Raw genomic sequence first — 25034 nt, forward strand, 5'->3', positions numbered from 1 at the left:
TAAATATTTTCTTTTTTAACAATCTACATTGACATGTTTTTTGAAATTTGATTTGATGCAAAAAATAGCCACCCATCCATGCCTGTATTGCTCAATTAATTTTAAATGGTGGTTTGGTGGCAAAGATATGCTTGCAATATCTCAGTGAGGAAGCTATTTGAGAAAATATTTTTAACACGGAAGTAGATGTACAAGAGGCCTAGTAAAAATGCGATGTGTACGTGGGCCATGGGTTTTAACACCTGTGATTTAGAGCGTTCAGTGTCAAAGTCATGTATGTAGCCATGCATGTTGGATATGTGGGATAACATACAAACTCCATACATGTGACAACTGAGTTTCATTCATTGAACATCAGCAAACGCGTAACTCTTTTCCATGGCGCTGCCTTTAAGAAACACGTGAAATTAAAACTTCATTCAAAATGTGAAGTCAGTAAATAATTTACAAAATATAAATAACAAATTTACAAAACGATATCGTCACAGCGACTTTAGAATACTATTTAAACCGCTTGTTCAAACAATCCGTGTTCAGCATCGAGTGCGCGCACGCAAGTCACGTTGTGGACGTCGATGACGCACCGCAGACACGCGCAATGGTAACCGGAAGCATAGTTGAGGAAAATAAAAAATCGATCAAAACCCCCAGTTGGTCTTGAGGGTGATTCTCACCTTCTGTCATTTCCACGGCATAGCTTCGCATTCGATAGCCCCTAACACCCCCGCCGTCAGAGAGGACGGTAGCGAGAAGAAATAACTGCCCCGTTTGACCGAAGTTGCTCGCTAACTGGTTTAGCTGACGTGGGGAGAAGTTGAGACAGCCAGAGAGCAGAGACAAACACAAACAAGCTGGGATCAGCGGAGCGCCTGTCCGAACCGAACCAGCTGCACGGGCACATGTCACGGAGTGCGACTTTGCTTTTCCCGAGCCCAAGAATGATCCACGGGAGACGGTGACTTCCACTGAAACGAGCTCCATGTAGACTGTCAACAGTGGCAACACAAAGAATTTCGGCAGCACAACACGAGGATCATCCGTAAGCAGGAGAATAACATCCACGGCTCATGTCACCACCGCCCTGTGTCACTTTGGCCGGCAAGCACTACCAATGACTTTGTTCTCCGGTTCTCTGCTGTAACCAAATTTACATTGCAACAACACAGGTAAACACTTGTCTTCCTAATGTGGCTTTTTTTTTTACATCAGAGAACCAATCAAAGACCTTCGATAGCTTTACAGACTACATGATAGTGTAACGTGTGAAATTGTTGCTTATTTTGCCATCAAGTATTTCTTTCTCACTAGCGTGCCATAGCTCGGCGTTTCCCAAGGCAACATGTCACAGCACCCCAAACAATAATGGAACAAAAAGTACTAAATGATTTAATGTGATGGTTGAGAAAGGGTTGATCATTCTGCCTGTCACAATAGGGCTGGTGCCATGGTTGAAAATCACTGCTTCATAATAATGCAAAAAATTCAGAAACATAAAATGGCCCCAACATAAGCCTGTCTTGGTCTTGTTCACACGGTCCTCTTATTCTTTCAGAAGTGGGATAAGCATGGCCCATCAGGCAACCCCGAGCTCTCAGAAGGCCCTGATGATGGAGTTGAAGTCACTACAGGAGCAGCCTGTGGAAGGCTTCCGCATCACTCTGGTTCAGGAGTCGGATCTCTACAACTGGGAGGTAGCCATCTTTGGGCCTCCGAACACCCTGTATGAGGGAGGCTACTTTAAGGTAAGGGAACATTTGCGTCTACTGGTATGGGCTAGCTGCTAACATGTCTGCCTCACAGGCTTGAGTGCTTGTTCTTGTCTCAACAAGTTTGCACCAGCACTTGAGGAGCGCAGTGCTCGTATCTTAGCTACTGCAAAAAGGAATGCTTTGGTTCTAACGCAGCTCTCATGGAGTTGCAATGGGCACAGCTGCATGTCATGTCATTTGCGGCATTCAGCAACACTTGTAATAACAATTGCTCTTCCAGGCTCACATCAAATTCCCAGTGGACTACCCGTATTTACCACCAACCTTCCGTTTCATCACCAAAATGTGGCACCCAAACATTTATGAGGTATTCTTCTTACATGTGTTCTGGCCTTCTTGGTATACTTCATGTGGGCCCTCTTGTTCTGCCTCAGAATGGCGACGTGTGCATCTCCATCCTGCATCCTCCAGTTGACGATCCACAGAGCGGAGAGCTGCCGTCAGAAAGATGGAATCCAACCCAGAATGTCAGGTAAAAGATATTTCCTTGAACAGTGTAATATTAAAGTTATTATTTTTGTTTGTATTATTGACTTACGTTTGTTTGCATGTTTTTCTTTTGAATAGGACCATCCTTCTTAGCGTCATCTCTCTACTCAATGAGCCAAATACTTTTTCCCCTGCAAACGTGGACGCTTCAGTCATGTTTCGAAGGTGGAGAGACAGCAAAGGCAAGGACAAAGAGTACGCGGAGATTATCAGGCAAGGTTGCATGTACACGATTCAACCATATACTGACCTGCTGCCATATTGAAGACCTGAGAATAACTTGCTTGTCATGCAATCGCAGAAAACAGGTGATGTCCACAGCGGCCGACGCCGAGCGAGACGGCGTTAAAGTTCCGACCACGCTGGCGGAATACTGCGTCCAGACCAGGGTACCCTCCCAGGACAGTAGCTCGGACCTTCTCTATGATGACCTTTACGACGACGACATGGAGGAGGACGAGGAGGACGACGACGAGAGCGAGATGGAGTCTATAGGCGAAGCCGGAGCGGTCGGTTCCGTGGAGGACGGCGGGACGTCTAACAGGTGTTACGACGACCAGGATGACTCTGGCAACGAAGAGTCATGATCTGGATCTGCACGACTGTCCGTATCCCCTGCCTCATTTTGTGTGTGTGAGTGTGAGTGCGTACACAGTGGGGCCAAAAGTCTACTGCCAAAACATTTTCATCAACTATTAAACAGTCAAATAACGTCCCCCCCAATAGTTTTCACTAAAAAGTTTGTCGTCGAGTCACCGTTTGCCTTAATTACAGCTTGCACTTGGTCTGGTACAAATGTATTGCAGAAACAATTTGGCGTTGCTTCTATCCACCTCCTGGTAATGTTTATGATTTTTAGATTATACAAAGATGAAAACATCATGGCATCTAATCAGTCTTACAATTGAGACTACATCTTCTAAAGATGTTAAATGACTATTTTGAAGAACTCTTATCGTGGAAAAGCAGCTTCCAATTTGCGCGCTTACTGACCACTTCATTAGGCAAATGCTCTGTCCTCAAAATAAGACAATAAGGCTCAGTTTTGACTCACTGTCGAGAGGTATTTTACTAAATAATTATTGTGGTGTAGAACTGCATTGTATTTCCAATACAGGGTGTCCCAAAATTCATCATACACGAAATGTTTTTCTATTTCATTTCAGGTATCATTCGAACTAAGCTGACAAAAATGGCTTCGCATGTCCGAATGATGCCGGGGGGGGGGGGGGGCAAAACAGACATATGGTGAATTTTGCGACACCTTGCCTATTGTACCGCTCATGTAGCTAAATGAGGTAGCCAAAACTGTGTCAAATGAGCACTATTGTCTTTTCAAATGAATATTTTTTGATACAGCGCCTCATCATATTTTTGTATTTACCGTGCAGGCATATGAGGTCAGTTGCATCGTTGTCAAAGTTCTGACTGACATTGCTGCCAATTTAGTCACTCTTCGCATTTGATAAATGAAAATAATGGCCCGCTCGCATTCTCTCGGGCCCCACTGTTTGCTGTCTGCCTGCCATAGTGTTGACCACCCTCCATCTTACCCGTCACTTTTTGTAATGTCCTCCTAAACGTGTGTGGATTTTTCAAGGAGTGAGGATAGACAGTGAAACTGCAAACGACTTGCTGGCATCTGCCTTTTCCATGCTAGAGTGTGTTAACACAAGGCTACGCTGTGCCCCGTCCATCACCACTGATCCCTCAAAAGGGGGTGAGCGAGCTGAAGACTTTTCTCAGCAAGCCTCTCTGCCTCTCAAACCTCAGGGCCTCTAAAGACTTTCTCTGAGAGTGGAAAAAGCAACAAGGGACGACTGTCACCCGGTTTTCTTTTATCGTAATGTTTTCCGAGGGCAAACGGTCGCCTTCAATCCCACAGCAGGATTGTTTACAAGTGTTGATGTTGGTCCCCACTCAAGCTTCATTTTGCCCTCAAATCACCAAAATCCACTCAAGCTAAGGATATTTTTTTCTCCAGAGGTTGCTCACGATGTTACTGACGTAAAAATGTTACACTTTCACGCCCTGACGCTTTTATGCTTAGTACCGTGCCACACCGCAGTCGAGTTTGTCGCCTGTCGATCGAGACAGAAGTCAAAATGCAGTTTGGTTTGTATTTGAATAACAACGTCAACGTGTGATGTGTGCACTTGGGTTCACGGCCGGCGGGGTTTTTGATTAGGTTTGCTCACGAGACTTTTTCTGTGTTTGCGGTGCAGGAGAATTTTAAAATGTGTTCACAGGTATTTAGAATATCTGTGTGGATTTTATGCCAAGGAATTGAAGTACAGCTGAATATATATATATTTTTTAATTAAAGCGGAGTAGCAGACTTCCACGCGATTTAAAGAAACGCAGGTTGATTTGAATGTGAAACCAAAGGAGTGAATCGTTTGCTCCTGTGCTATGGAAACTCTCCGCGACAAAAAGCTCAAACGTGGGTCACGAATAGAACAGATTTTGCGACGTTGCCTGACCTTTTCTTGTGTATTCTCCCTCATTTGGTGTTTTATTTTTCCTTTCGTGATGAGAACATTTGATGTATCTCGTGTGTCTATCGAATGTGAAGCTATCCTACCATCACTTGCACATCCTGATTCGGTCTTGAAATGACTCAAGCAACTATGAGGATAATGTCATGAAAGTGAAGTGGCCAATTGGGATTCTAGGATCCATTATGTTAGTGGTTTCTGGAAAACCGCACCATTTTTCCTAATTTCATCAAAATTAATCAATCTGAGTCTGCAATGCTGATCAATCATAAGTCTATGACCACATCAATCAATCAATCAGTCCATCGCTGCTGTACTTCATTATCCACATTGGTTTTCTATTGATGGATAATTGAATGAATCCCAAACTCCTCTTTCACAGACAAAATGGGTTAATCACGTACTTCATTAATGTATGATAAACCCACCCCAACTGACACACAATCTGAGATCCTGATGAGGCTGTCATCTGGTTTCTCAGCACCTATCGAACTGCATCTTTGAGTGTGTCCAAATCTATCAATGTTAAATGCTGTATGCATTGGGTTTTTTCTTTTTTGTCCACTAGTGTGTTATTGTTATTGAGGATGCAAGTGTCACTGATAAAAGATTTCATTGTAAACAAAATGCCACTGGTTTTGTTTGAGCCCACAAGTCATATAAATACACTAGACGAGTTGTTGGTTTCCGAGGGGTTGAAATAAGGGTTGACTTGAGGCACAGTTGCCATGGTAACATTTGGAATTCATCAATAAACCAGTATGCTATCACAAGGCGGTAAATGTTTTTTAACTTTGAGGATGTTGAAAATAATAAATATATGTATTATATTATTACCCGCAACCCCCGTGGGGACAAAGTGGAACAGAAAATGGATGGATATAATAAAGCTAATTTGTGCAAAAAAGGAAATATAATGATTGGACAGACCCTTGCACGCAGCTGAGTAAGCGCTGCCAGTAGAACTAGCACAAAAACAGCAGTGAAATCCTAATGGTGCAATTTTTATACTAATTAATTAAAGTATAAAATGACATGATGACATTAAAAAACATGCTACAGCAATTTAGAATACCAGAACACAAGAAGGTCTGCTCAGGTATGATCTTAGCAATTGTTTATTTGATTTTCTACGGCTTATAAATGTGTTTTTTTTTTTTTTTTTAAATCACTTTCATTGACTTAAACTCTTAGTTAGAGAGGCTATTGACAGCCTATGTTACATTTCGACTCATATACAAATTTGCCATGGGAAGGGGACTCGACTCCATTGTAAAGTGAGAGCACATTGTATTTGCCAATCCCACTGGACTAAGGACTGTTAAGTACAGTTACTTGACATTGTGACTGTAGAACTGCTAGTGTCACTGCTTGTCCTGCTGAGCTTCTAAGTATCTGTGAGCTGCTCTCAGAGTGTCCTGCATTTCTTTGTGCTGGGCTAGAGTACAGGCGTCCTCCAACTGGACCCAGCGGTAGCTCTGGTGCTCATTGGATAAAGTGACCTCCGTCCCCGGGTCCCGTAGCTCGGCAAGCCAGTAAAGCACCTCCTTGGGTCGGCCTCTTACCTCGTAGTGCAGCTCCTTCAGGAACCCCTCCATGATTTGAAGGTCCTCTGCGCCAAGGCCCGCCTCTTCCTTGGTTTCTCTAAGAGCGGTGGTGAGGTCATCCTCACCTGGGTCCACATGGCCTGGTGGTAAACTAATTAGTTGCATTTGAACTGAGGAATTCAAGAACATTTCAAAACATGTTTGGGTTGTCATTAGATTGCCCCAACATTTCACCGAGAAGTCAGTTTTTAAGAGTGCAATATGGTTGACGACCACATAACGAGGGTAAAGCATGTTCTAATTTTACCTTTTGGTGGGGTCCAGTGGTGCTGTCCATATGAGGTCTGCAAGAGGAGGTACTGAATGTTGTCTGTTGGAGGAGCACAACTAGCAAGACGTCGAAACACAATGAAGCCACAGGCTCGCAGCGCCATCTTGTGGTAGAGAGGAAACAAATCTATTAAATATTTACACAAAATAATAATAACCAAAAACGTCAACAACTGATACTACTAAAACTTATTTGGACTACACAGTAAATTTGCACGAATACATTTAACGAGGGAAGATCCTGCATTTTGGCAGGAAATATGGCCTTCGAGTGGCAATAGCATAAACATGCTAATCTAAAATAGAGAAAAGCTTTAAGAGATTAAATATAATCACAGAATGTTCAGGAATTCAAAAGCTAATTTAATTACTCGTGGCAAACGGCAATAATTGATTTTGTATTCGTAAAAGGTAGATTTGTAATCATGTTTCTCGTTATGTGTCTGATAAATGAGCTTGTTGATCTGGAAGTGTTGGAGCTTCTTTGGTGTTATGTACATTGCATTATTGTAATGGATATGCAGCAAATTATATTAGAAAAGAAAAAAAAACAAGAATAGAATAATGGAACATACGGTTCATCTACCTGAGCTTACCTTGTCGTAGCTTGTTTCTTACGAACTTGAAAACACGGCGCACGAGTACGCCCCGAAAACAGTCCGGACAGGTATTAAAACATGTAAATGGTTCTGCTTTTAAAAAAGCGTTTAAAACCAAACACGTTTGATGTGTTTCTTTCCTAATTCATAACCGAGTAAACAAAAATAATAAATATTATATTAAGATAAAATTCAGTCAGTTCTATGCACACCAATGTTTTTTTCGGGTAAATTTGAGTGAGTCGGTTTAAAATTACTAATTTGAAAACAAAGCTGTTTAAATTCCTACAGGCCAAAGTTTGCTCAAGAAAGATTAGACTGAAATATTGTTTTGCAAAGTTAATTTACTAAGTTGTCCACATTGAATCGGGCAAAATTACTGGCATAAAATGCCTATAAAATATCTAAATCATTACGGGTAATAAGTAATAAGTGTTATCATCATTATTGTTACGGTTATCATAAAGTGCAGATCACCTTAAATCTGCTTATATTTGAGCTTAACAAAAAATTAGGATAATCATCATCATCATCCTATAATACAATATGTTCTTGACTTTTCGTCTACAAATTCAACCGCTAAAGCTGTTGCGCATGGAGGAAACAGGAGAGTGATACAGAGTGTTGATAAGAGCCACTGAAAGCAGCGTGTGTCTGAAGATAACAAATATGGGGCCTCCTTCCCACGCAGTGTGGAGTTGTCAGCCATATATTTCCTCGGCTTGGCACACAGGACACGGAGGAGCTGCTGAAGTTGAAGGTAAAAGGATGTATTTTTATTCTCAAGCCAAAAAAATCTGGTTAGACAGATGAACTGGTACTCTGTATGTTGGCATAACGTGTTTGAATGTGGAGTGACTGACGTTGTAGTGGTTCATTGGACTAACTCTCATGTGTGGGTTTGGCTCCCACTCGTTTCGATCAATTGTAACTTACTGAGATGCAGTCTGAGCCTTATGCTCCCATGACCCTGAACAGAATAAGCTGTAAAGAAAATAGTCACTTGAACATAAGGTTTTCTGAAAAACACCATTTTCTGCAGGATGATCTACTGAAGAGGTAATCCTTTTGTAGACCAAATCACATTGTAAGTTCTTGCTCTTTCCCTCATCTAATGTAATTCATCTGACAATTTGGCTGGAGGCTTCCTTACATGTGACTTTCTCTCCTACTACTGTGTTTAAACAGCCTGCACTGAAGCGCTCATTATTCCACTACATGAATTGTTCTTGGGGTCAGATTCCACTGCATGAAGATATTTATAGAATAATGTCACAAAGACTGCACATGAAGATGAGTCTGATAGTAGTTTGGGATGGAAGGATGACAGAATGTGGTTTACTTGTCTCTATAATGTAGGTCAATATTTGTGATGTCTCCATAGTGGAGTTATTTTCTATTTTGAGTTTGGGGGTGCTCACATTTTCCAAAGGGGCAATTTGAGCACTGTTCTAAATACTGTTCTAAAATATGACATCTGCCAAATTTCACAGTGCCATGGAGCAGACGGAGCCACTAGAGGGGCGTTATTTTGTGGGGAAGAAAGACGATTTGATTCAAGCAAAGCGCACATTCAAAACACTAGATGATCGGGATGTACTGATCATCTACCATCAAGGATGCTTCTATGCTCTGGACTATTACTGCTATCGTGAGTACACTTTTTGCAGGGCTGAAGTCTACCAAGTTGCTTTAGAGATGTCATTGCAAAGTCTGATACAGTAATAAATATCATTTATAGTCAAAATTGCAAATAATATATAACGATTATACTATAACAAGTATTGTGTTATTACTGCAATGGATTGATTATTAACCCTGCTCAACAGATGCTGGTGGAAAGCTGGAAACTGGAGATATTGAGGTGAGACTTGGAGCTGAATTGTTTCAAATAAAAACAGAATGTAATGTGTATTTCATTTGCCTCATCTGTAAAAACGCAATTCATGTTTTTTTTCACCGCATAGGAATTAGGTGGCACGCTGTGCATAATTTGTCCCAAACACAAGTACAAGATTTCCCTCACCAACGGGGAAGGTTTATCCAAGACCATAGACAAGACCAAAAACCCACCAATGCCCAAATGGTTCTCAAAAGGAGTAAAGCAGCGGGTCCACACAGTGACAGAAACCAATGGGGACGTCTATGTGGAGCTCTCTACGATGCCTGGATGGGTTGAGTCAGACTACTACCAAGGAGAGGAGGGCAAAGAGAAAAGGGCCAAAGCTGAGGCTGATTCTTATGAGGGGACGGACTCTTCCTAATGGATGAGCAAACATTACATCACATCACCTCTGTATGAGGCCGGTTAACCAATAAGTAGTCTGATAATTAACAAAAAAATGGACCAAAAACACAATTACGTAAATTGTAATAAAAGAGTCAGTCTTTCTCATTGGCTTGTTATTACACAGCTTGCTTGATGCAACTTCATTTTTTCTTCTATACACAATGCATACTGATTACTGAATGGATGTGGTCCAATTAAGGGTCAAAAATTGCGCTTCTTTTGCGTAAGTGAGGTAAATGGTGAACAACACAAGCCTTTCCCCATTAACCCGAAGCTACACAAACCATCAGTAAATTAGAGAATTAGAGCCAAGTACTCGCGTGCGTGTTGCTGACTCAGGCGAGCGCTTCGACCCCCCCCCCCCCCCCCCCTCTCTCTCTCTGTCTCTCTCTCTCTCGATTCTTTTGCCAATAAGACTTTGTTGTAGCGTCAGACGTCATTAATGTGGTCTGGAGATCGGAGCGCAGAGCTCTTCTTCTCTCGGCCACAGGGGTTAATTGCGTCCCTTCGCCACTGTCAACTTGTGTTTTCCTATTCCAACGCAGTCAGCCGTCTGCTTGCGATCAGGGCCAGCCAGGTCGAGACTCGCGCTTTTATGAATGACTAGCGAGACGGGGGGATGCCAGTTAGCGAGACCGGGCTCCACTGGGACCAGCCGCCGATGAGAGCGATTAACGGCGGAGCGGAGCCGTGGCTCACTGCGGAAAACGGCAAGCCTGACTGCCGCAGACTGGCGTGTAAGCGCACCGTGAGTGGGACACGCTCCACAGCGTAGAGCAACAACGGCACCGTGACCACAATGTAAGTTGCTTGCTGCTGACTACAACTCGTAACAAAGGCGTCACATAAGGACGATTTAGTGCTCGGTTCCCCTTAATTGCAGAACCCCCACCAAATTATCTGTCTGTCTGCCCGCCCGTCTGTTCGTCCGTCCGTCTGTCTGTCGATCCATCAAGTAATTCAAATGTGGTAGGTTATCAGACTATATTAAGTGCATACAAATTACCTTCAAGTTCAGTCTCCAGGGTGTCAAACTTCTTTTGTTGAGATGGTTGCCGAGGGGCCAATCAAAACACTGAAATCACATGAATTAAAAATAATTTTAAAAAATCAACAGCTTAAATCTTGTGCAACATTTGTGTTCTTTCAATTGACAAATGCAGCAAGGAAAGTCTGAATTATTACACAATAAAAAATGGAATTTGTGCATGCTTTGGCTCCATCTGGAATGCCCTAGGAGGCATATTGTTTCATTATTTTTTGGTATATGGAGTTTTTTTGAAAAATTGTGCAGTGCACAAAAAAAAATGACACAGACAGGGCTGAATCTGGTCCACAAGCCTTATACGTGTGCTAACCCTACCGATGTTTCACATTTACACGTTCCTTCCATTTATACATTCAAGGACACTTCTTTATTGGTATCAATTTCTTGGCATGCTTCTGAATTTACACTTGAGCACCAGTGTGCAGTTTGCAAAGCGGAATTCTTGCCAGTGAAGTCCGTGGTGGCTAATAAATGATTAAAGAAGATAAATGATGACGTACTCGAGATAACTGTTTACCTCCGTTTGCACTCCCGTGAGAATCCACCGCCAAGCTGCCCTGTCCGTCGTCCCACCGACATGAAGGATGAGGATCGGGAAACGGAACGAGCGCCTCTTCTTTCTGAAGTACTCGGTCATGGCTCATTTGTCTCCCTCACAGGTCCATTCACATTGTGGCTCTGGGGAGCGAGTGCCCCGGTGGCGTTGGGCCAGGGGAGGAGATTATGGGCCAGGGTCAGCTGCAGGGAGGGCTGCTGTGGAGCTACTTGGGCCATGGGGCGCTGGTGGGCCCCAGTGAACTGGAGAGCACCTTGCATAACCCAGCCTTCATGGAATACACCTCACGCGTTTTTGGTGATGTCACCATTGTGGTCCAAGATTGTCCCAGCTGGGTGAGCCATGTCTCTTTTTGGAGTGTAACCCTTGATGGATGGTGATTTGTTCACGTGCACAACACACAGTGTGATAAAAAGAACTTTGAGGAACTAATGTCAGTCATAAAATGTATCACCAAACTGATATGGTTACGCTGCTCGCTCGTCGTAAGACGTTCAATCATTTTCTATTTTCAAGGTCACTTTCTTTCCAAGCGCTGATTGCAGGTTTCAGTGAGGAATTTTAGCATGCTGTCCTCAAACTTTAGCCCAAAAGAATGGGATTTTTATTTTAAAATTTTAAGCACATGAATTGGAGAATTGCTTTGAATTGAATTTGCAGCAGTAGAAGTGCTCTATTGTGGAGCTGTCTTAGCCTGGCAATAGTCTGTCACTCATCTTTTGTTATTCTTCAAATGACAGAGCACTATGTAGGTTTTGCCAGCTTTTTTAATTCAACCAGATTTTCTCTCATTTGTGATTTTTTATGAGATGTTAAAGTCGTGTTCTGAGGGGAATGGCTCTCGGGTTATCTGAGGTTACATCCATAATAGTCATCACAGCCAACTGTTCATTAAAATGATTTATCCTTCTTTGTCTCCAGGATTTGTTGGACAGTGACTGGGCCAGCGTCCGTAAAGTTCTTGAGCAAGCGGACATTCTGGTCATCAAGTATTCAGTGACCGACAAGCTGGCTTTCCAGCAAGTCAGGAATGGATATGCCCCCAGACTCCGCCCACTTCTGAGGCACTGGGGCGTGCCTGTCATCTTGGTGGCAGTTGGAGCGAGGCTAAACGGTGAGAACATATGACATTTCAAAATATTTACTTGGTCATTGTTTTGGCCTATAATTAGTCCTTCACCTGTTTTTGATAGCAAATTAATTCCTAATTATTTTTGATAATCAATTACAGATTAATTTTTAACTGATGACTTTGCCCTTCTCTTGTTTGTGTGCACAAGTTAAGAGCAGTGATTTGGCAGCTGTGCTGTGTTTCGGGGCCACGTATTAAATTTCATTGAGAACCACAGAATGTGATTAGTGTAAAAAAAAAAATAAAGCCAATCAAATGCACAGAGTTGTATTTTTAGCTTCTCTGCTCAACATCGTTTGAGATTCTGTCAGTGCAGCGCGGACGAAAGATCACAGACGAGTTGTGCTAGTGGGACGTGCGCACTCGTGTTTGTTGATGTTGCGTGGAGGCAGGGGGGGGGGGGGGTTGTCTTTTAGGTTGTTGCTGAGAGTAGGCTGAGAGAATGATGGCTGCGTTGAAGCGGTGGCGAGCAAAGGGGCACAACCATTCCGCCAAGGGCACACGCGTGCCATAAATGCGACACTGATGTGCCAAGTCACCGCCTGACAGACGCTCAAACCCCCATTTTCACTCAGTCTCACGCACACACACACACACACACACAGACAAACACACACACACACACACACACTTTTGGCTGAGTGCCTGTAGGTTATTAGCATTATGATTTATCAAATGCCTCAGCACTTAGCAATGTCCTACTCATTCTCTCTGGCTCTGTTCTTTGTTCTGCCTCTCTCTGGTCCCTTTTCCCTCCTGCAAGATAATCCCACTAATTTTCTGTCAGATTTCCCCCCCCCCCCCCCCCCCCCCCACACACACACACACACACACACACACATATAGCAGATTCCTGCCAGCATAGCACTGCAGATATTACATGCTTGGAAATTGCCCAACACAGCAGGGTACCATTGTCTTCATTCAATTATTAGATCATCTACTAATTCATTCATTTTTTTTAAACCAGACACGCTGAGAGAATAAAACGATTGTTAGCCGAGTACTGAACCGTCATCTCTTTATACAGACGAGGGCCCTCCGTGTACGTGTCCGCTTTGCGCATCTGACTGGAGCAGCTGCGTGCCTCACAGTGAAGGTCTGCAGCTGTCCCGGGACCTCGGGGCCACCTACCTGGAGTTGCCCTCACTTAACCATGTGTTCGTGGGTCGCTACTTTGGCAGCGTGGTACACACAAGCACACACACACGCACACACCTATTGCTCCTTACCTCAGGCTTTTTCATTTTTGAGATAGTACATCTTATGATGGGGGCAATTTGTTCCCGAAGAGGAGAACAGATGATGTAACAACTTATTTTTGTACCTTGTATTTCTGTATTGTTCAGCTGGAGTACTTCATGATTCAGTGTCTGAAACACAAAGCCAAAGAGAAGCCAGAAAAGAGACGAGGAAATAAAGTCAATGAGCTTCGTCCGCCTCACTTGGAACAACCAGGTCAGAACAATAATGTGGTAAAATTATTTGAGTGACGGTTTTGATTCATTTTTTATATCATTTCCCTTTCTATTCACTAATCATCTCTCATTCTTACAGAAAATGATGTGCTCAATTTTGGTCTGGATCCAAATGTATTTTTCTGAATTGCAAATTAGAAACAAGATGAAGTGTGAGGTAGATTACACCCAAAATCGAAATCAATTTTAGTCTGGACTGTTTTCAACAGTCGACTGAGAAAAACAACAACTGAGTGTTTTATTTTTGATGCAGCTTGGATTCGATCAAATTAGTCATTAATCTCTCTTCCAGGACCAAAACGCAGAATTTGACATTATTAGACCGCAAATATGTTATTGTATTTTCAGTTATTAAACTAATTATTTATTTGGGTGACATTTTGATCAGCTACCTGCGTTGCAAAAAAAAAAAAAAAAAAATCAACTACTCCATCCGCTATCTTCTTGGCTTCTGTGTTTATAATCTGACAAAAAGACTGACAGTTTGCGATCCCTCAGGGTTGCGGTATTTATTGCCGCTTGTCGCTTAACTCGATATCTTACGGTGTCACCTGCTCTCATTCGAAAGACTACTCAGCTAAAGCCGAGAAGACGGGGGAAAGGCAGTTTTCATCAACGCGTAAATGGAGACATACCATCATGCTCTCTCTTTCGCCGCTCTGCCATTTTGTCCCCTTTATGTTGCTTAATCAAGAAAACAAATCTGACTCTGTAAAAAGTCTATAAAAAAAATAAAAAAGACAAACTCATTTTGCTTCCCTCCTCTGCACGGCTCTTACCTGTGGCACGTTTCCACATCCTCGCCTTGGCCAGCTCGTCTTCCTCCAATTCGCGTGGAGGAGTCGAGCTTCTCCCAAGACATGCAGTGGTTGTTGGAACGCGGCGTGCAGTTTGCCGACGTGGCCTTCTATGCCGGGGACTCCGGGAAAGAACTGGGATGGGCTCACGCGTCCGTGCTTTGTGCTGTCAGCCCGTATTTCCGACAGCTTCTCCTGGGGCCCAAGACCAGGTAGGAGATCCACGTAAAACACCATCAAGCCATCTGTAGCCAGCAGGTGCTTACCTCCTCCTTTGCGCCATATGTTGTCTTGTTTGCCAGGGAGCGGCCGCAGTCACGGTGTGTCTGCAGGGAGAGGGACGGAGCCCCTCACTCGTTAGTCTCTACCTGGGATGGAGGAATAATTGACGACATGCCTCGATCTGAGGGACACCTGGCTGGTCGCCTCTCTCGTCTGGTGGTGAAGGATCCTCTCCTGTGTATGTGCTTATGGGAGACTCTCATGTTCATCTACAGAGGTAAAGCACCAAGCAGAACACAAATCTTTTAACACACACGTGCTCCTGAAATGAGGTTGAAGCTCAGAAAGCGAAAGCGCAGAGTGAAAGTGAAGGCTTCATTCACTCTTTTGCCTTTTTCAATTATGCTCACCCTGATTCTGTTATTTCCTGCCAACTGCTACAAAACTATTTGTTGCCACGCTCTGTCTGCTTCAATTGGAAATGTAGACGGAATCATCAGACTGACATTAAAACGAGCAGCCATGTTCCAAGTTAGATGAATAAATATTGAATGTGCTTTGGCAGCAGATGGTGGTTTTTCTGTTGTTGGGTTTGGTCCAATGTTATGTCAGGGGAAGCTTGAGCTGGAATTAGTCAAATTAGAGGTGTTTAATAGTCGGTTTAGTCTTTATTCAGAGAGTTCAACATTAATCAAATGACTTTTTTTTTAACCACTCTGTTGAACTAGGAGATAAATCTTTTTTTCCCCAAGAGGAACTAACCTAGCGACAGACCCACAGTTCTGCATCGAATTTGTTTCCAAATATAATTTATAATAAAATTTAGTCAGAATAATGTAACTTTTTTCGTGACTTATTGTGGATATAAAAAGTCTTCACACCCCTGTTCAAATGTCAAGTGTTTGTAGACCCATTAATGTAGACTCATTAATGTGACATAACCTGGAGAACTCAATTGGATTTTTAACCATATTCAAACCAGAGAAATAAGATAACTTAAAATAGTGTGGTTGCATAAGTGTGCACACCTTCATATAATTGGTAGGTGGCGGCATTCAGAATGAACTGATGACACCTAAAATGTTACATCAGAATCAGCACACACCTGCCCCAAGTACATTTTAGCTCTTCTAGTAAGCTTTTCCCTACTTTGTTGCGCTTTTTAGCAGATGTCTGGCGGTTTGCACGTGTTGACTTTATTTAACATGGGTTTGAATGTGATTGGTTAATTCTCAACAGCTTGGAACTCGAAGTTCTCCACTGGCGCATTTCTCCCTGCTCATGACGCCTCCCTTAACAAGTGTGTAATGTACTCGGCGCATCATGGAAATCTTCTCAGAGTGCGGCGGCGGCTTAAAGTCTGCAGTGCTGCGCTCGCTGTATGTCAGATTTTGGCGCACTTCAAAGACTGCATGTCGTGCAAGAATCAAGCATCTGATTTGCAGCCTTTTTGTGTGTTTAGGAGCAAAACATTGATGAAAACCCTATATTGCTCACATTTGCTATCACGCTCGCAGGAGAAACGCAAACGCATAAGCTCTGCGAGGAGCTGAGCAGATTATAGGGTTAGCCCGAGTCTGTTTGAAGGACTGCATGAAGAAGAAGCAAGCGCTCGCTCCTTGAAGACAGCCGCTGCAGTGTGCATTGTGAATATTTCTCATGCGGGAGACGACGAAGGTGGCGGAGGAACGAGGCGAAAGTTGCGAAGAAATAAAAGAGAGTGAGGATGAGGAAGGAAGGTGCAGCATGGAGGATAGATAATACAATGAGTGTGTTGTGCTTTGAGCTTGGGGGCTGGCGTGCCAAGTGCAGAATATGAATGTCTTGTGTCCTCAGAACACTGCAACGAGACAATGTAGTGTGTAAAAAAAAATAATAATTGTCACACTTAACCTCTCAGTCGTGCACAGCAAACGATAAATGAATTGGTACATTTGAGAGTTTCGTTGAAAAGGGCTAATCTCATATGCCACACAGGTAGTATGTGTTTATTTTGCATCAGCTAAGGAAACAAAGAAGCGCCTCAAGAACTATTGTTTGATGTTCATTTGTTTGAAGACTTTGCTATTTGGATAGTCACTTTAGCAGATTTATCCCCACAGAATGATATCTTGTGTCTGTGAGGAAAAAAAAAATCCCCTCCCCATGAAATAATTTCACGCTCTGGTTTGTCGCTGTGTGTGTGTGTGTGTGTGTAAATGTGTGTCATAGAGGCCATGATTTTTACTAGGTTGATGCTAACCCTGTAAGACTGAGCCTCCTTTTGAAGCGTGCTGCTGAGTCATTTGATTTGTCAATGGCTCAGTCTACTTTGTACGTAGATCTGCAAATGTATCACACATTGCACACTAAAGGATTATCAGATGTTGACCGAGGGGGGGTTATTTTTCTTTCTTCATTTTTATCTCATTTCAAATGTCGCCTCTGTCTTAAAGCAGACCTTTCAGTTGCTGCGTCTTTAAGGCCCCATCCATAAAAGCTGCGGATCATCGAGCAGATGATCTACGAAGACATCCATGACAGGATGAAGGCAAACATAGAAAATGTTGTAAAGAAGAGAGAAGCAGTGGATATTTTTGGCTCAGACTGATGATCACTTTTACAGAAGTGTTCCGCTGTACACAAGATTAAATAAAAAAATAAAAAGCAAAAATGAATAATTTACTGTAATTCTAAAAACTGAATTTTAATGCTGCATTTGCATTGGATTTTATAAGATCATGCACGTACCAATGAGGGTGTTCTTCAAACTGAAGTGATGATCATGACCATTTCAGATGATGCATTTGTTGGTGTTTTGTAGGAGCGTGGGAGTGGGAGCACCTTCAGGAGGCCTTGGAAGAGAAGCTGAAGAACTCGCTCGCCGTGGCTCAGCTCATGGAGCGCATACGATCGCTGATTGGCCGAGAAAGGGTGAGTTTGAATTTTGTCCTCTCGCCTTTCCTCTGCTACTTCTCCTTCAAAGAACCAAAAAAAGAAAAGTTGGTCATTTAGATGAAGCATTTTACGAGTGTCCATTACAAGCTCTATAATAAGTCTTTCTTTACCAAATAAGAGATTCAGTACAGTAACTCTAATTTGTGACATGTCTTTAAATTGTCCTTAATCAGCGAGATCTTGTTTTGCCACGGCACTGTTATAATTAGCATATTTACATAATTAGTCAGCATAATCACCTCTTTGATACTGCGGGAATCAACGGTAAATAAACAAGACCTGCTCTCGAGGGAGCACAAGTAGATTATTTGTTGGGTCTTAATACAGGACATCAGGCGTGAAATTCATCAGCAGGATTTCTCGCTCTATATTTAGAGTGAGATTAAGAAAGACGGCAGGTGGCCTGTGCGCCGCAGCCCATCGAAAAGAACTGCATCTAAAAATTGGACCGCACCCAGGAAGTTAAATCACCCCCAATGGGCAGGATTTAAAAATAAACATCTGGTTTCTAGTTTTCGCCTGTTTTGATGCGCTTGGCATTGCAATTCGATTGTGTCCAGCCAGCGCTATGCGAGACTATCCGAGGTGCCATATGTATTCCGCTGGGGGGAGTGAGGTAAATGTTCAGAATAGCAAATACCTTGCAACATTTTGTCATCCAGCTCAGGTCTTTAACAGCTCTCTCTCTCTTTCTCTCTCTCTCTCTCTCTCTCCTCTTTCGGGTTCTTGTGTGCACGTGCAGGGGACCCGAGACACTCCAAGCGCACGCGCAGCCCAGTTGGGCCCCCAGACTCTCGTCAACCTCTTCAATTCCCCTCTATATTCGGATGTCATCTTCATGGTGCAGGGTGGGTTGACGCACTAATTAACATTCCCAAATGAATGCGCAGTCACACAATAGAGAGGAAGGTCACATTTTATCAGACTTGATTGAATTATGAGCTTGGTCATCCATAAGAAGAGAAAATAAGATAAAACCAGACAAGCTGTGTTGAATCTCTTTTGTGTTTCATCCCACGTATCCTTTTTAAAGGACTCCTCGATAACAAGATAACAAGGACAGCGAGACGCTCTTCCCTTTGTGTGCTTGAGTTCGTTTTTACGGGAATAATTGCAGTTTGAGTGCTGGCAGAGCTGTCAGTGGCTATGAATGGCGCTCAGCAAAAATGTCACAGCTTGTGCACAGGCTACTTGTGTCACTATTTCCTGTTGATTTCAAGAGCCCGTTCGAAAAGATCATGAGTCATAACTCAGGCTGAATCGCAACACACTTTACCCTGCCTGCCACGTGAAGCTCAAGAAAGCTTGACTTAATGAGTCTGAGATTACTCCTTTTTGAAAACTAGTCATGAGCCAATATTACTTTGTAGATTTTCACTCATGCTCGTCACAAAATCAAAAGACGCCTTCACAGCGCTTGCATTGTAGATTTACTGCGTGTGTCTTTTCTTTAAGGGAGTGTATTGCCGGCACACCGAGCAGTGCTGGTAGCACGCTGTGATGTCATGGCAGCCATGTTTAGCGGGAAATACGCAGAGGCCCGGAGTCGGGTGGTACCCATCCATGGGGTCTCGTCGGACACCTTCCTGTCCTTCCTGGAGTACCTCTACACTGACTCTTGTTGTCCCGGTACGTTCAGTGCATGTTAACCACGCTCCATAAGAAACGTCTTCTTTGTCTGCCCTAATTAAATCCTCCAATTGAGTATGTATGCTGAAACTTTCACTTAATGTTTTATTCATTCAAGCTCTCTTGGGCTCTGCGTTTGAATTTAAATAAGTCAGGGAGAATAACGCATTTAGAAGTCCCCACCGAGTCGAGCGCACGCCATTTATTTACGTTATTTGTTCGCCCACGTATTGTGTTCAACTTCAGAGATTCCACCGTACACTATATGATGATGAATATGAAATATTTTGGTTACAATTTTAGCCAACTAGTGGACTTCTTATTTAAAGCCTCCTATTAATAAGCAGCCAAGCCAGATGAAAAATGACTCAAGTGTGCTGCTGCGGTGTTTTCCTGGAGGCCTCGCTCACTGAACGCAAGCACAGATGACACGTCGCATCAACCATCTGTGCGATCGCAACATGCTGCGGGTGTTGTTGCCCGAGGGGGGGAAGCAAAAAAAAAAGAACAGCAATTAGCTTAATATGAAATTAAATTTAGCCACGACAACATCCACGTGTAGCTTCACAACTTCATCTGCTTAGCACAGGATCAGGCATAGTGCCTGTTGTTGTCCCTCTGTCACACTTCATTTTGCTTTTCAAAATAATTACAAATGATTATTCTCTCCGGTGATGATATAAAGACCGCGATGATGACGTTAAAAGGTCAACGTTTTTCGGGGGGGCAAATTTCGTCTTATAACTGCAAAAGAAAGCAACAAAGATGTCGTTTTGTTCAAGGAGGCTAAGCAGGTTTGTTTCCAAATAGGCAGTTTCATTTTGAGTTGTGAGAATGAGGAATTGAGCCTATAAAAATAACCTCCAGAGGCTGCAGCCGCTGACTGTTGTGCGAGAGCCCAGAATTCAAGGGCAAGGCAAGGTTACTTCACCAAGGAAGGGAGGGAGGGAGAGAGGAAGGGAGGATACCATTTGCATGATCCCTCCACATTACATGCAGTATACATAACAAACGGTATGCATGTTGATTGGAAAACATACAGTATGTTAATTTCATAATTTACCATCTTATGCAACCAGATTTTTTTTAAAGATGCCTCCTGCCCACTGAAGCCTAAAATTTATTAGGGGATGTTGAGTGACAGCAGTTAGGAGACATACTGTTCACCTTGTGACATTACGTAATGCCTGAGACATCATGTGTTCCAAAATCAACGGCATATTTGACCTCAAGCAGGAGTTGATTCACAAGTGTGCAGCTATATGTGAAATATTACCCATGAAAATTAGAGTTTTACTGTACACAAAATGGATACATCTTTTAAGTCATCCAGCAAACAACTCCCACAATAAATAGTGCTTCACTAGGAATAAAAGCTTAAAATTTTAGCCACGTCTTTATTTATGCGCTTTAATATGTAGCCACTTGAGGGCACTGTAAATTGTAAAGTCGTAAAAATGTTTTTAGTTCCTAATTTTTCCGCAGCATGCGGCAGACAGACTGCACTGACACTTGATTGCGTTTTGTTTTTGTTGGTAGCCAGCGTGCTGCAGGCCATGGCCGTGCTGGTGTGTGCGGAGATGTATCAGGTGAAACGGCTGCAGCATCTGTGCGAGGTGTGCGTATGTGCTTACCTGCAGAGCATGCCCAGCAGGGAGCTGGCGTCAACTGGCATCAGCGTGATTCGGCTCCTCCGACGGGCAAAGGTCAGTGCTTTGAAGATCTATCATCTTAAGGGGGGAAAATGGTTTGCTGAAGAGTTTAAAACGCTTACAGAATGTGTTCAAACACCATTTGAGGATTTTTTTCCCCGTGTTTGCTAGTGTCACAATGCCGAGCAGCTCTACGTGTGGCTCCTCCACTTCATTGCCAACAACTATCTGATCTTCAGTCACAAACCTGATTTCTTGGAGCTCTCAGGTTAGTGTGCATTGTCATTTCATTTTTAAAATGATGAGTAAACCTACAGAATTTCTTAGTCCCTATTATCTCTGGCCAGGCAAATACAATGGGAACAATGCACATTTCCTTTAAAATATTAAAACAAGCAGACCTACCTAGCAATCTTGAAAAGTGTGCCTTGAAAATGAATTTTGAATAATGGTTGACACTCTGTCACCCATTGCGCAATTTGCACGACTATTTTGCCGTGATTAACCTGAGAATAGAAGAATACAGACATTACTCGAAGCCTTCATTAGGTTTTGTGAATCTCAGAAAATCCCGCGAGTGTGTACAATGTGTCGTGGGCCACGCAATCACGTCGAAGTGGAAAACATGGACGCTCAAGATAGAGGCTGATGAAAAGGCCGATTGATGGTGTTAGTTTATTTTCATCCCTTATACACACAAGGCTCATTATAATCTTTGGACGGACACTGTAGGGCACGAGGGAAAGTCAAAGGTCAAGAGAGAGTGTGAAGACGCAAAAACAATTCCCTGCCTTCGTAGATGCGATACAACAAAATTGACGTTGGGTTGTACAGCATACATAAGTGTGTTTGTGTGTGCATTGGTGAGTTACAGAGGAGGAACGCGAGCAGGTAGAGAGGCTGCGCTGGCCGTCCAGAGGATATCTGCAGGAGCTCAGCGAGTACCAGCAGCGGCGACGCAAATTACGCAAGACTCGCTGCGTCGTCATGTGATGTCGCCTGGATGCACACAAAGACCAAGCGACACGAAGAAAGAAAATTAACACATTTTGAGTCCCTTTACCTGGTGTCCAGAAGTGACATGAATTCACCGCTAGGGTTGCAAAAGGGTGTAAAATTTCCATGGGAAGTTAAGATGGCGGATTTTGGAAATTGGACACTTTTAAGGTGAATTATCTTGAAATTGATGGTAATTTAATAGAAAAGGAACATTTTGTTCAGGCATAAGTAAACAAAATTGATAGCTCACCTTACCCACATACATCATACCTAAATTAAATCTTGCTTCAATCTGGATTATTCTCGCATTTCCCCCAACTATTTTTAATTTCCAAATAAAATAAAAATCCCAACTTGGAAAATTCCCACCATTTTGCAACCCTAATAACCACCATGACATGACACTTTGTCTTCATTCCATTAAGGCCAATACAAACACAACCGATTCTAAATCGGAAGCAGCGCTGTGACTCTCAAAACTGTGACAATGAATGGCTCCATCCCGTGGACAAACAACCATCAGGATCTCGTGCTTGCCATTTCTTACGCTTGCGGGTAACGACCTGGCTGGACAAGTGGAAGGAAGCTTGTGTGGTTTCTTTTTTTTTTTTTTTTTACTTGACATCTGTCCTGTCAGGATGTGTAGCTCCCATGTAGTGGACACAAAAAAATTTGCATATTGCCTCAGCGGTGCACTGAACATTGGGGAAGGCGAGGTGAGTAAAGCTGCCAATAAGACAGCTCTCACTCGCATAACCTAACAGGAGGCACAACCATTTTTTATGACTATTTATTGTGCTCATATTCATTGATTTCTTTCTCAATCTACACTAGGAACAGATGTGATTATTACATGACATTGCATTCATTCAGCTTGTAGTCTGTGTCAGACGTGGACATTTCAAATCGGCAGAGAATTAAATCATCAATGTACTAAAGACTGGAGTGCTGCATACACCAAATCCAGGATAGTAATCGACGGGCAATAAGTTTTGTCACACTTGCATGATCAGGGGTATCAAACCTTTGGGGAAACATTTACATCCATCAATGTGTTGGTATACTGAAAACCACAATGCCTCTGGTTAGATACATAATTTATTGTATCAGTTTCTATTTTAAATTATGATGATTTGGTGCTGCAATTATTTTTGTAATTTATACTTTTTTTTATTCCAACAGTATTTTTGTTGATTTAACCTGTACTGTATCACTGATGATTTTCATAAAAGCTTTAATTAACATTCTTGATTAAACATTCATATTTACCACGCATTTAAAAAAACATGTGAAATTAGAATTATTGTTGAAAACGAACCCTACCGTATCAACAGAAAGTAAATGAAGAGACTGAGTGATGAGCATAGCATGTTTGCTAAAATTGCTGTGTAATGCAGGTATCACACTGCAGGTTGTTGTTTTCTTTCACTCGTTTAAAAAAATCTATTTAACTCTTTTGCTACCTGATAGTTTACCGTGGGTCACTGAAGAGCCCCGATGGACTTCAGCATTCCTTCCAGTTGGCCGCTCTTATGCAGCTCTGCCACATCACTGCCGCCTCCAACACACTCCTCTCCAATGAACACCCTTGGAACCTAAATTCCAATGAACAAGCACATATTACACCGTTTGAAAAGTTTTTTTTTTTTTTTTTTAAAGAGAAAGAATGAAAGATGAACATTGATAAACAAAGCAAAATTGTTTTGTTTTTTAAAGCAATGACACCTATACTTTGCTTAATATCAGCCTCCTTTTGTCTCTCCCAAAATCTCTTTGATGTTTTTTTATTTTTACTAAACCTTTTATTTTTAATCTAGAACTTCTATGTCCATGTATTGTATGCTCTTTGTCCTTATTAATTACAGTCTTGTCATACTAGTTGGACCACTCCATGTTACTAGTCAGGCAATACTGCACACTCACTGACATCTATCAACAAATAGTATCAGTGAAGCCTGAAGATGTTAACTATGTTGAGGGCAAAGTGTGTAAAAGCACGTTCTTGTGGAAGCATCTCGCACTCGTTGACATAATAAAATAGACTAAAGTGAGCTAGAAAACCACTGATGCTGCACTGTAAGCAATGATCGCAAGGATGTTAGTGACTCATGGTTGCGCAATACATTTAAATGGACGTCACTACTCTGCACACTAAATGCAAATTGAATATCTGGTTTGAAAATGGAGGTGCAGTACGTAATGCAATCTAATCGTCATGTAAACACTATTAACAACACCATACAAAAATGTTTTGAAAATGTACATATTTTACGACAGTAGATCGCAATTACGACATTCTTTACGGCATTTAATATATAATAGTAGAGTTCATTTCTGCAGCAATTTGTATTTTGTTGAATATCAGCCAGTAAATTCAAAACCGTAAAACGATCCAGAACGCACATAAATCCTGTTTAGACAACATTGTCGTGTTGTACTCCAAAAAGTATTACTTTTGTTGTTTAATTGTAAACGGATAGTAAACGCTGTGTCACGCCGATCGTGGGCGGTACTGCACGGAAACGGCGCGACTCAGATATATAATTTCAGTCATGTTCCAAGTAAACATCCGGTATTTAAAGCATAGTTCTCTTAACCTTAAAATAAACTTTGATTTCACCCCAGTAATTGTCAGGTTGTGCAGACGACTCACAGTGCGGGCGCCGGTGAGTTCCAGGAAGTAGTCCTGCATGCTGCTCATGTCTTGCCGTGCGCTGATGTCAACACATTCCAGATGTCCCGGCTTGAATTTGTACTTCGACATAACTTCCTTGGCCGTGATACAGTACGGGCATGAAGGCTTAATGAACAAGACTACTTTATCTCCTTTGATTTTGGCCTGGACGAACTGCTGCGCCATCTTGGGTTTGAGGTGAAAGTCTGCAAGACTGGGGGAGGAGTTATTCGGCGTCTTCGTCGTGGTGACCCTGATGAACCCCAATATAACGATAAAAATGTGAAACTGTAATGCTAGCTCTGGTGAGATTTAAAAAAATAGGACAAAGTGCAAACACTACGAATCGAGCCTTGTTGCAAGAAAAACCGCGAGTAAATAACACGAC

At 42.5% G+C, this 25034-nt stretch overlaps 5 protein-coding genes across 12 annotated transcripts; 3 read left to right on the forward strand and 2 right to left on the reverse strand.

The window, feature by feature from the left end:
- The first annotated feature begins 562 nt into the window (after window positions 1-562).
- Window positions 563-5529, forward strand: ube2r2 (ubiquitin-conjugating enzyme E2R 2). Of its 2 annotated transcripts, none has more exons than XM_068652445.1 (6): window positions 563-1039; window positions 1553-1742; window positions 1990-2076; window positions 2144-2241; window positions 2337-2471; window positions 2560-5529. In XM_068652445.1, exons 2-6 carry the CDS (start codon window positions 1566-1568, stop codon window positions 2843-2845), a joined length of 783 nt encoding a protein of 260 aa, XP_068508546.1. In that variant the 5' UTR covers window positions 563-1039; window positions 1553-1565; the 3' UTR covers window positions 2846-5529. The 2 variants fall into 2 exon arrangements, with proteins under 2 accessions (XP_068508546.1, XP_049590453.1); XM_049734496.2 differs by having other exon boundaries at window positions 564-1166.
- A 329-nt stretch (window positions 5530-5858) lies between these two features.
- nudt2 (nudix (nucleoside diphosphate linked moiety X)-type motif 2) lies at window positions 5859-7336 on the reverse strand. 4 transcript variants are annotated; one of them, XM_049734500.1, is made up of 3 exons: window positions 7230-7336; window positions 6611-6737; window positions 5859-6428 (listed from the first exon to the last, which is right to left on the reverse strand). In XM_049734500.1, exons 2-3 carry the CDS (start codon window positions 6735-6737, stop codon window positions 6121-6123), a joined length of 435 nt encoding a protein of 144 aa, XP_049590457.1. In that variant the 5' UTR covers window positions 7230-7336; the 3' UTR covers window positions 5859-6120. The 4 variants fall into 4 exon arrangements, with proteins under 4 accessions (XP_049590457.1, XP_049590455.1, XP_049590458.1 ...); XM_049734498.1 differs by having other exon boundaries at window positions 5859-6443; window positions 7230-7335; XM_049734501.1 differs by having other exon boundaries at window positions 7220-7311.
- A 218-nt stretch (window positions 7337-7554) lies between these two features.
- Window positions 7555-9627, forward strand: rfesd (Rieske (Fe-S) domain containing). Its single transcript, XM_049734497.2, has 4 exons — window positions 7555-7992; window positions 8726-8883; window positions 9062-9096; window positions 9200-9627. Exons 2-4 carry the CDS (start codon window positions 8730-8732, stop codon window positions 9494-9496), a joined length of 486 nt encoding a protein of 161 aa, XP_049590454.1. The 5' UTR covers window positions 7555-7992; window positions 8726-8729; the 3' UTR covers window positions 9497-9627.
- A 285-nt stretch (window positions 9628-9912) lies between these two features.
- rhobtb3 (Rho related BTB domain containing 3) lies at window positions 9913-23630 on the forward strand. 3 transcript variants are annotated; one of them, XR_007484710.2, is made up of 12 exons: window positions 9914-10323; window positions 11230-11461; window positions 12048-12240; window positions 13289-13446; window positions 13608-13716; window positions 14550-14745; window positions 14836-15032; window positions 17559-17668; window positions 18435-18540; window positions 19148-19321; window positions 20865-21027; window positions 21145-23630. XR_007484710.2 is itself a non-coding variant. In XM_049734491.2 (12 exons), coding segments are annotated over exons 1-12 (1746 nt in total). In that variant the 5' UTR covers window positions 9915-10321; the 3' UTR covers window positions 21247-23630. The 3 variants fall into 3 exon arrangements, 2 of the variants coding, with proteins under 2 accessions (XP_049590449.1, XP_049590448.1); XM_049734491.2 differs by having other exon boundaries at window positions 9915-10323; window positions 20861-21027; XM_049734492.2 differs by lacking the exon at window positions 21145-23630 and having other exon boundaries at window positions 9913-10323; window positions 20865-21063.
- Window positions 21625-24880, reverse strand: glrx (glutaredoxin (thioltransferase)). 2 transcript variants are annotated; one of them, XM_049734504.2, is made up of 3 exons: window positions 24626-24880; window positions 23448-23567; window positions 21625-21972 (listed from the first exon to the last, which is right to left on the reverse strand). In XM_049734504.2, exons 1-2 carry the CDS (start codon window positions 24830-24832, stop codon window positions 23454-23456), a joined length of 321 nt encoding a protein of 106 aa, XP_049590461.1. In that variant the 5' UTR covers window positions 24833-24880; the 3' UTR covers window positions 21625-21972; window positions 23448-23453. The 2 variants fall into 2 exon arrangements, with proteins under 2 accessions (XP_049590461.1, XP_049590459.1); XM_049734502.2 differs by having other exon boundaries at window positions 23436-23567; window positions 24626-24879.
- Window positions 24881-25034: the final 154 nt, after the last annotated feature.

This window comes from Syngnathus scovelli, chromosome 11 (assembly GCF_024217435.2).
Source record: "Syngnathus scovelli strain Florida chromosome 11, RoL_Ssco_1.2, whole genome shotgun sequence".
NCBI lineage: Eukaryota > Metazoa > Chordata > Actinopteri > Syngnathiformes > Syngnathidae > Syngnathus > Syngnathus scovelli.

Bases quoted from the DNA above. Each gene is read 5' to 3' on its own strand.
- ube2r2 (XM_068652445.1), top strand. From the start codon at position 1,566: ATGGCCCATCAGGCAACCCCGAGCTCTCAGAAGGCCCTGATGATGGAG. The intron at 1,743-1,989 runs GTAAGGGAACAT...TTGCTCTTCCAG, and splicing joins ATGAGGGAGGCTACTTTAAG to GCTCACATCAAATTCCCAGT. The intron at 2,242-2,336 runs GTAAAAGATATT...TCTTTTGAATAG, and splicing joins AATCCAACCCAGAATGTCAG to GACCATCCTTCTTAGCGTCA.
- nudt2 (XM_049734498.1), bottom strand. From the start codon at position 6,737: ATGGCGCTGCGAGCCTGTGGCTTCATTGTGTTTCGACGTCTTGCTAGT. The intron at 6,444-6,610 runs GTAAAATTAGAA...GTTTACCACCAG, and splicing joins CCACTGGACCCCACCAAAAG to GCCATGTGGACCCAGGTGAG.
- rfesd (XM_049734497.2), top strand. From the start codon at position 8,730: ATGGAGCAGACGGAGCCACTAGAGGGGCGTTATTTTGTGGGGAAGAAA. The intron at 8,884-9,061 runs GTGAGTACACTT...CCTGCTCAACAG, and splicing joins TCTGGACTATTACTGCTATC to ATGCTGGTGGAAAGCTGGAA. The intron at 9,097-9,199 runs GTGAGACTTGGA...TTCACCGCATAG, and splicing joins TGGAAACTGGAGATATTGAG to GAATTAGGTGGCACGCTGTG.
- rhobtb3 (XM_049734491.2), top strand. The intron at 11,462-12,047 runs GTGAGCCATGTC...CTTTGTCTCCAG, and splicing joins TCCAAGATTGTCCCAGCTGG to GATTTGTTGGACAGTGACTG. The intron at 15,033-17,558 runs GTAAAGCACCAA...GGTGTTTTGTAG, and splicing joins TCTCATGTTCATCTACAGAG to GAGCGTGGGAGTGGGAGCAC.
- glrx (XM_049734504.2), bottom strand. From the start codon at position 24,832: ATGGCGCAGCAGTTCGTCCAGGCCAAAATCAAAGGAGATAAAGTAGTC. The intron at 23,568-24,625 runs GTGAGTCGTCTG...ATTGGAATTTAG, and splicing joins AACTCACCGGCGCCCGCACT to GTTCCAAGGGTGTTCATTGG.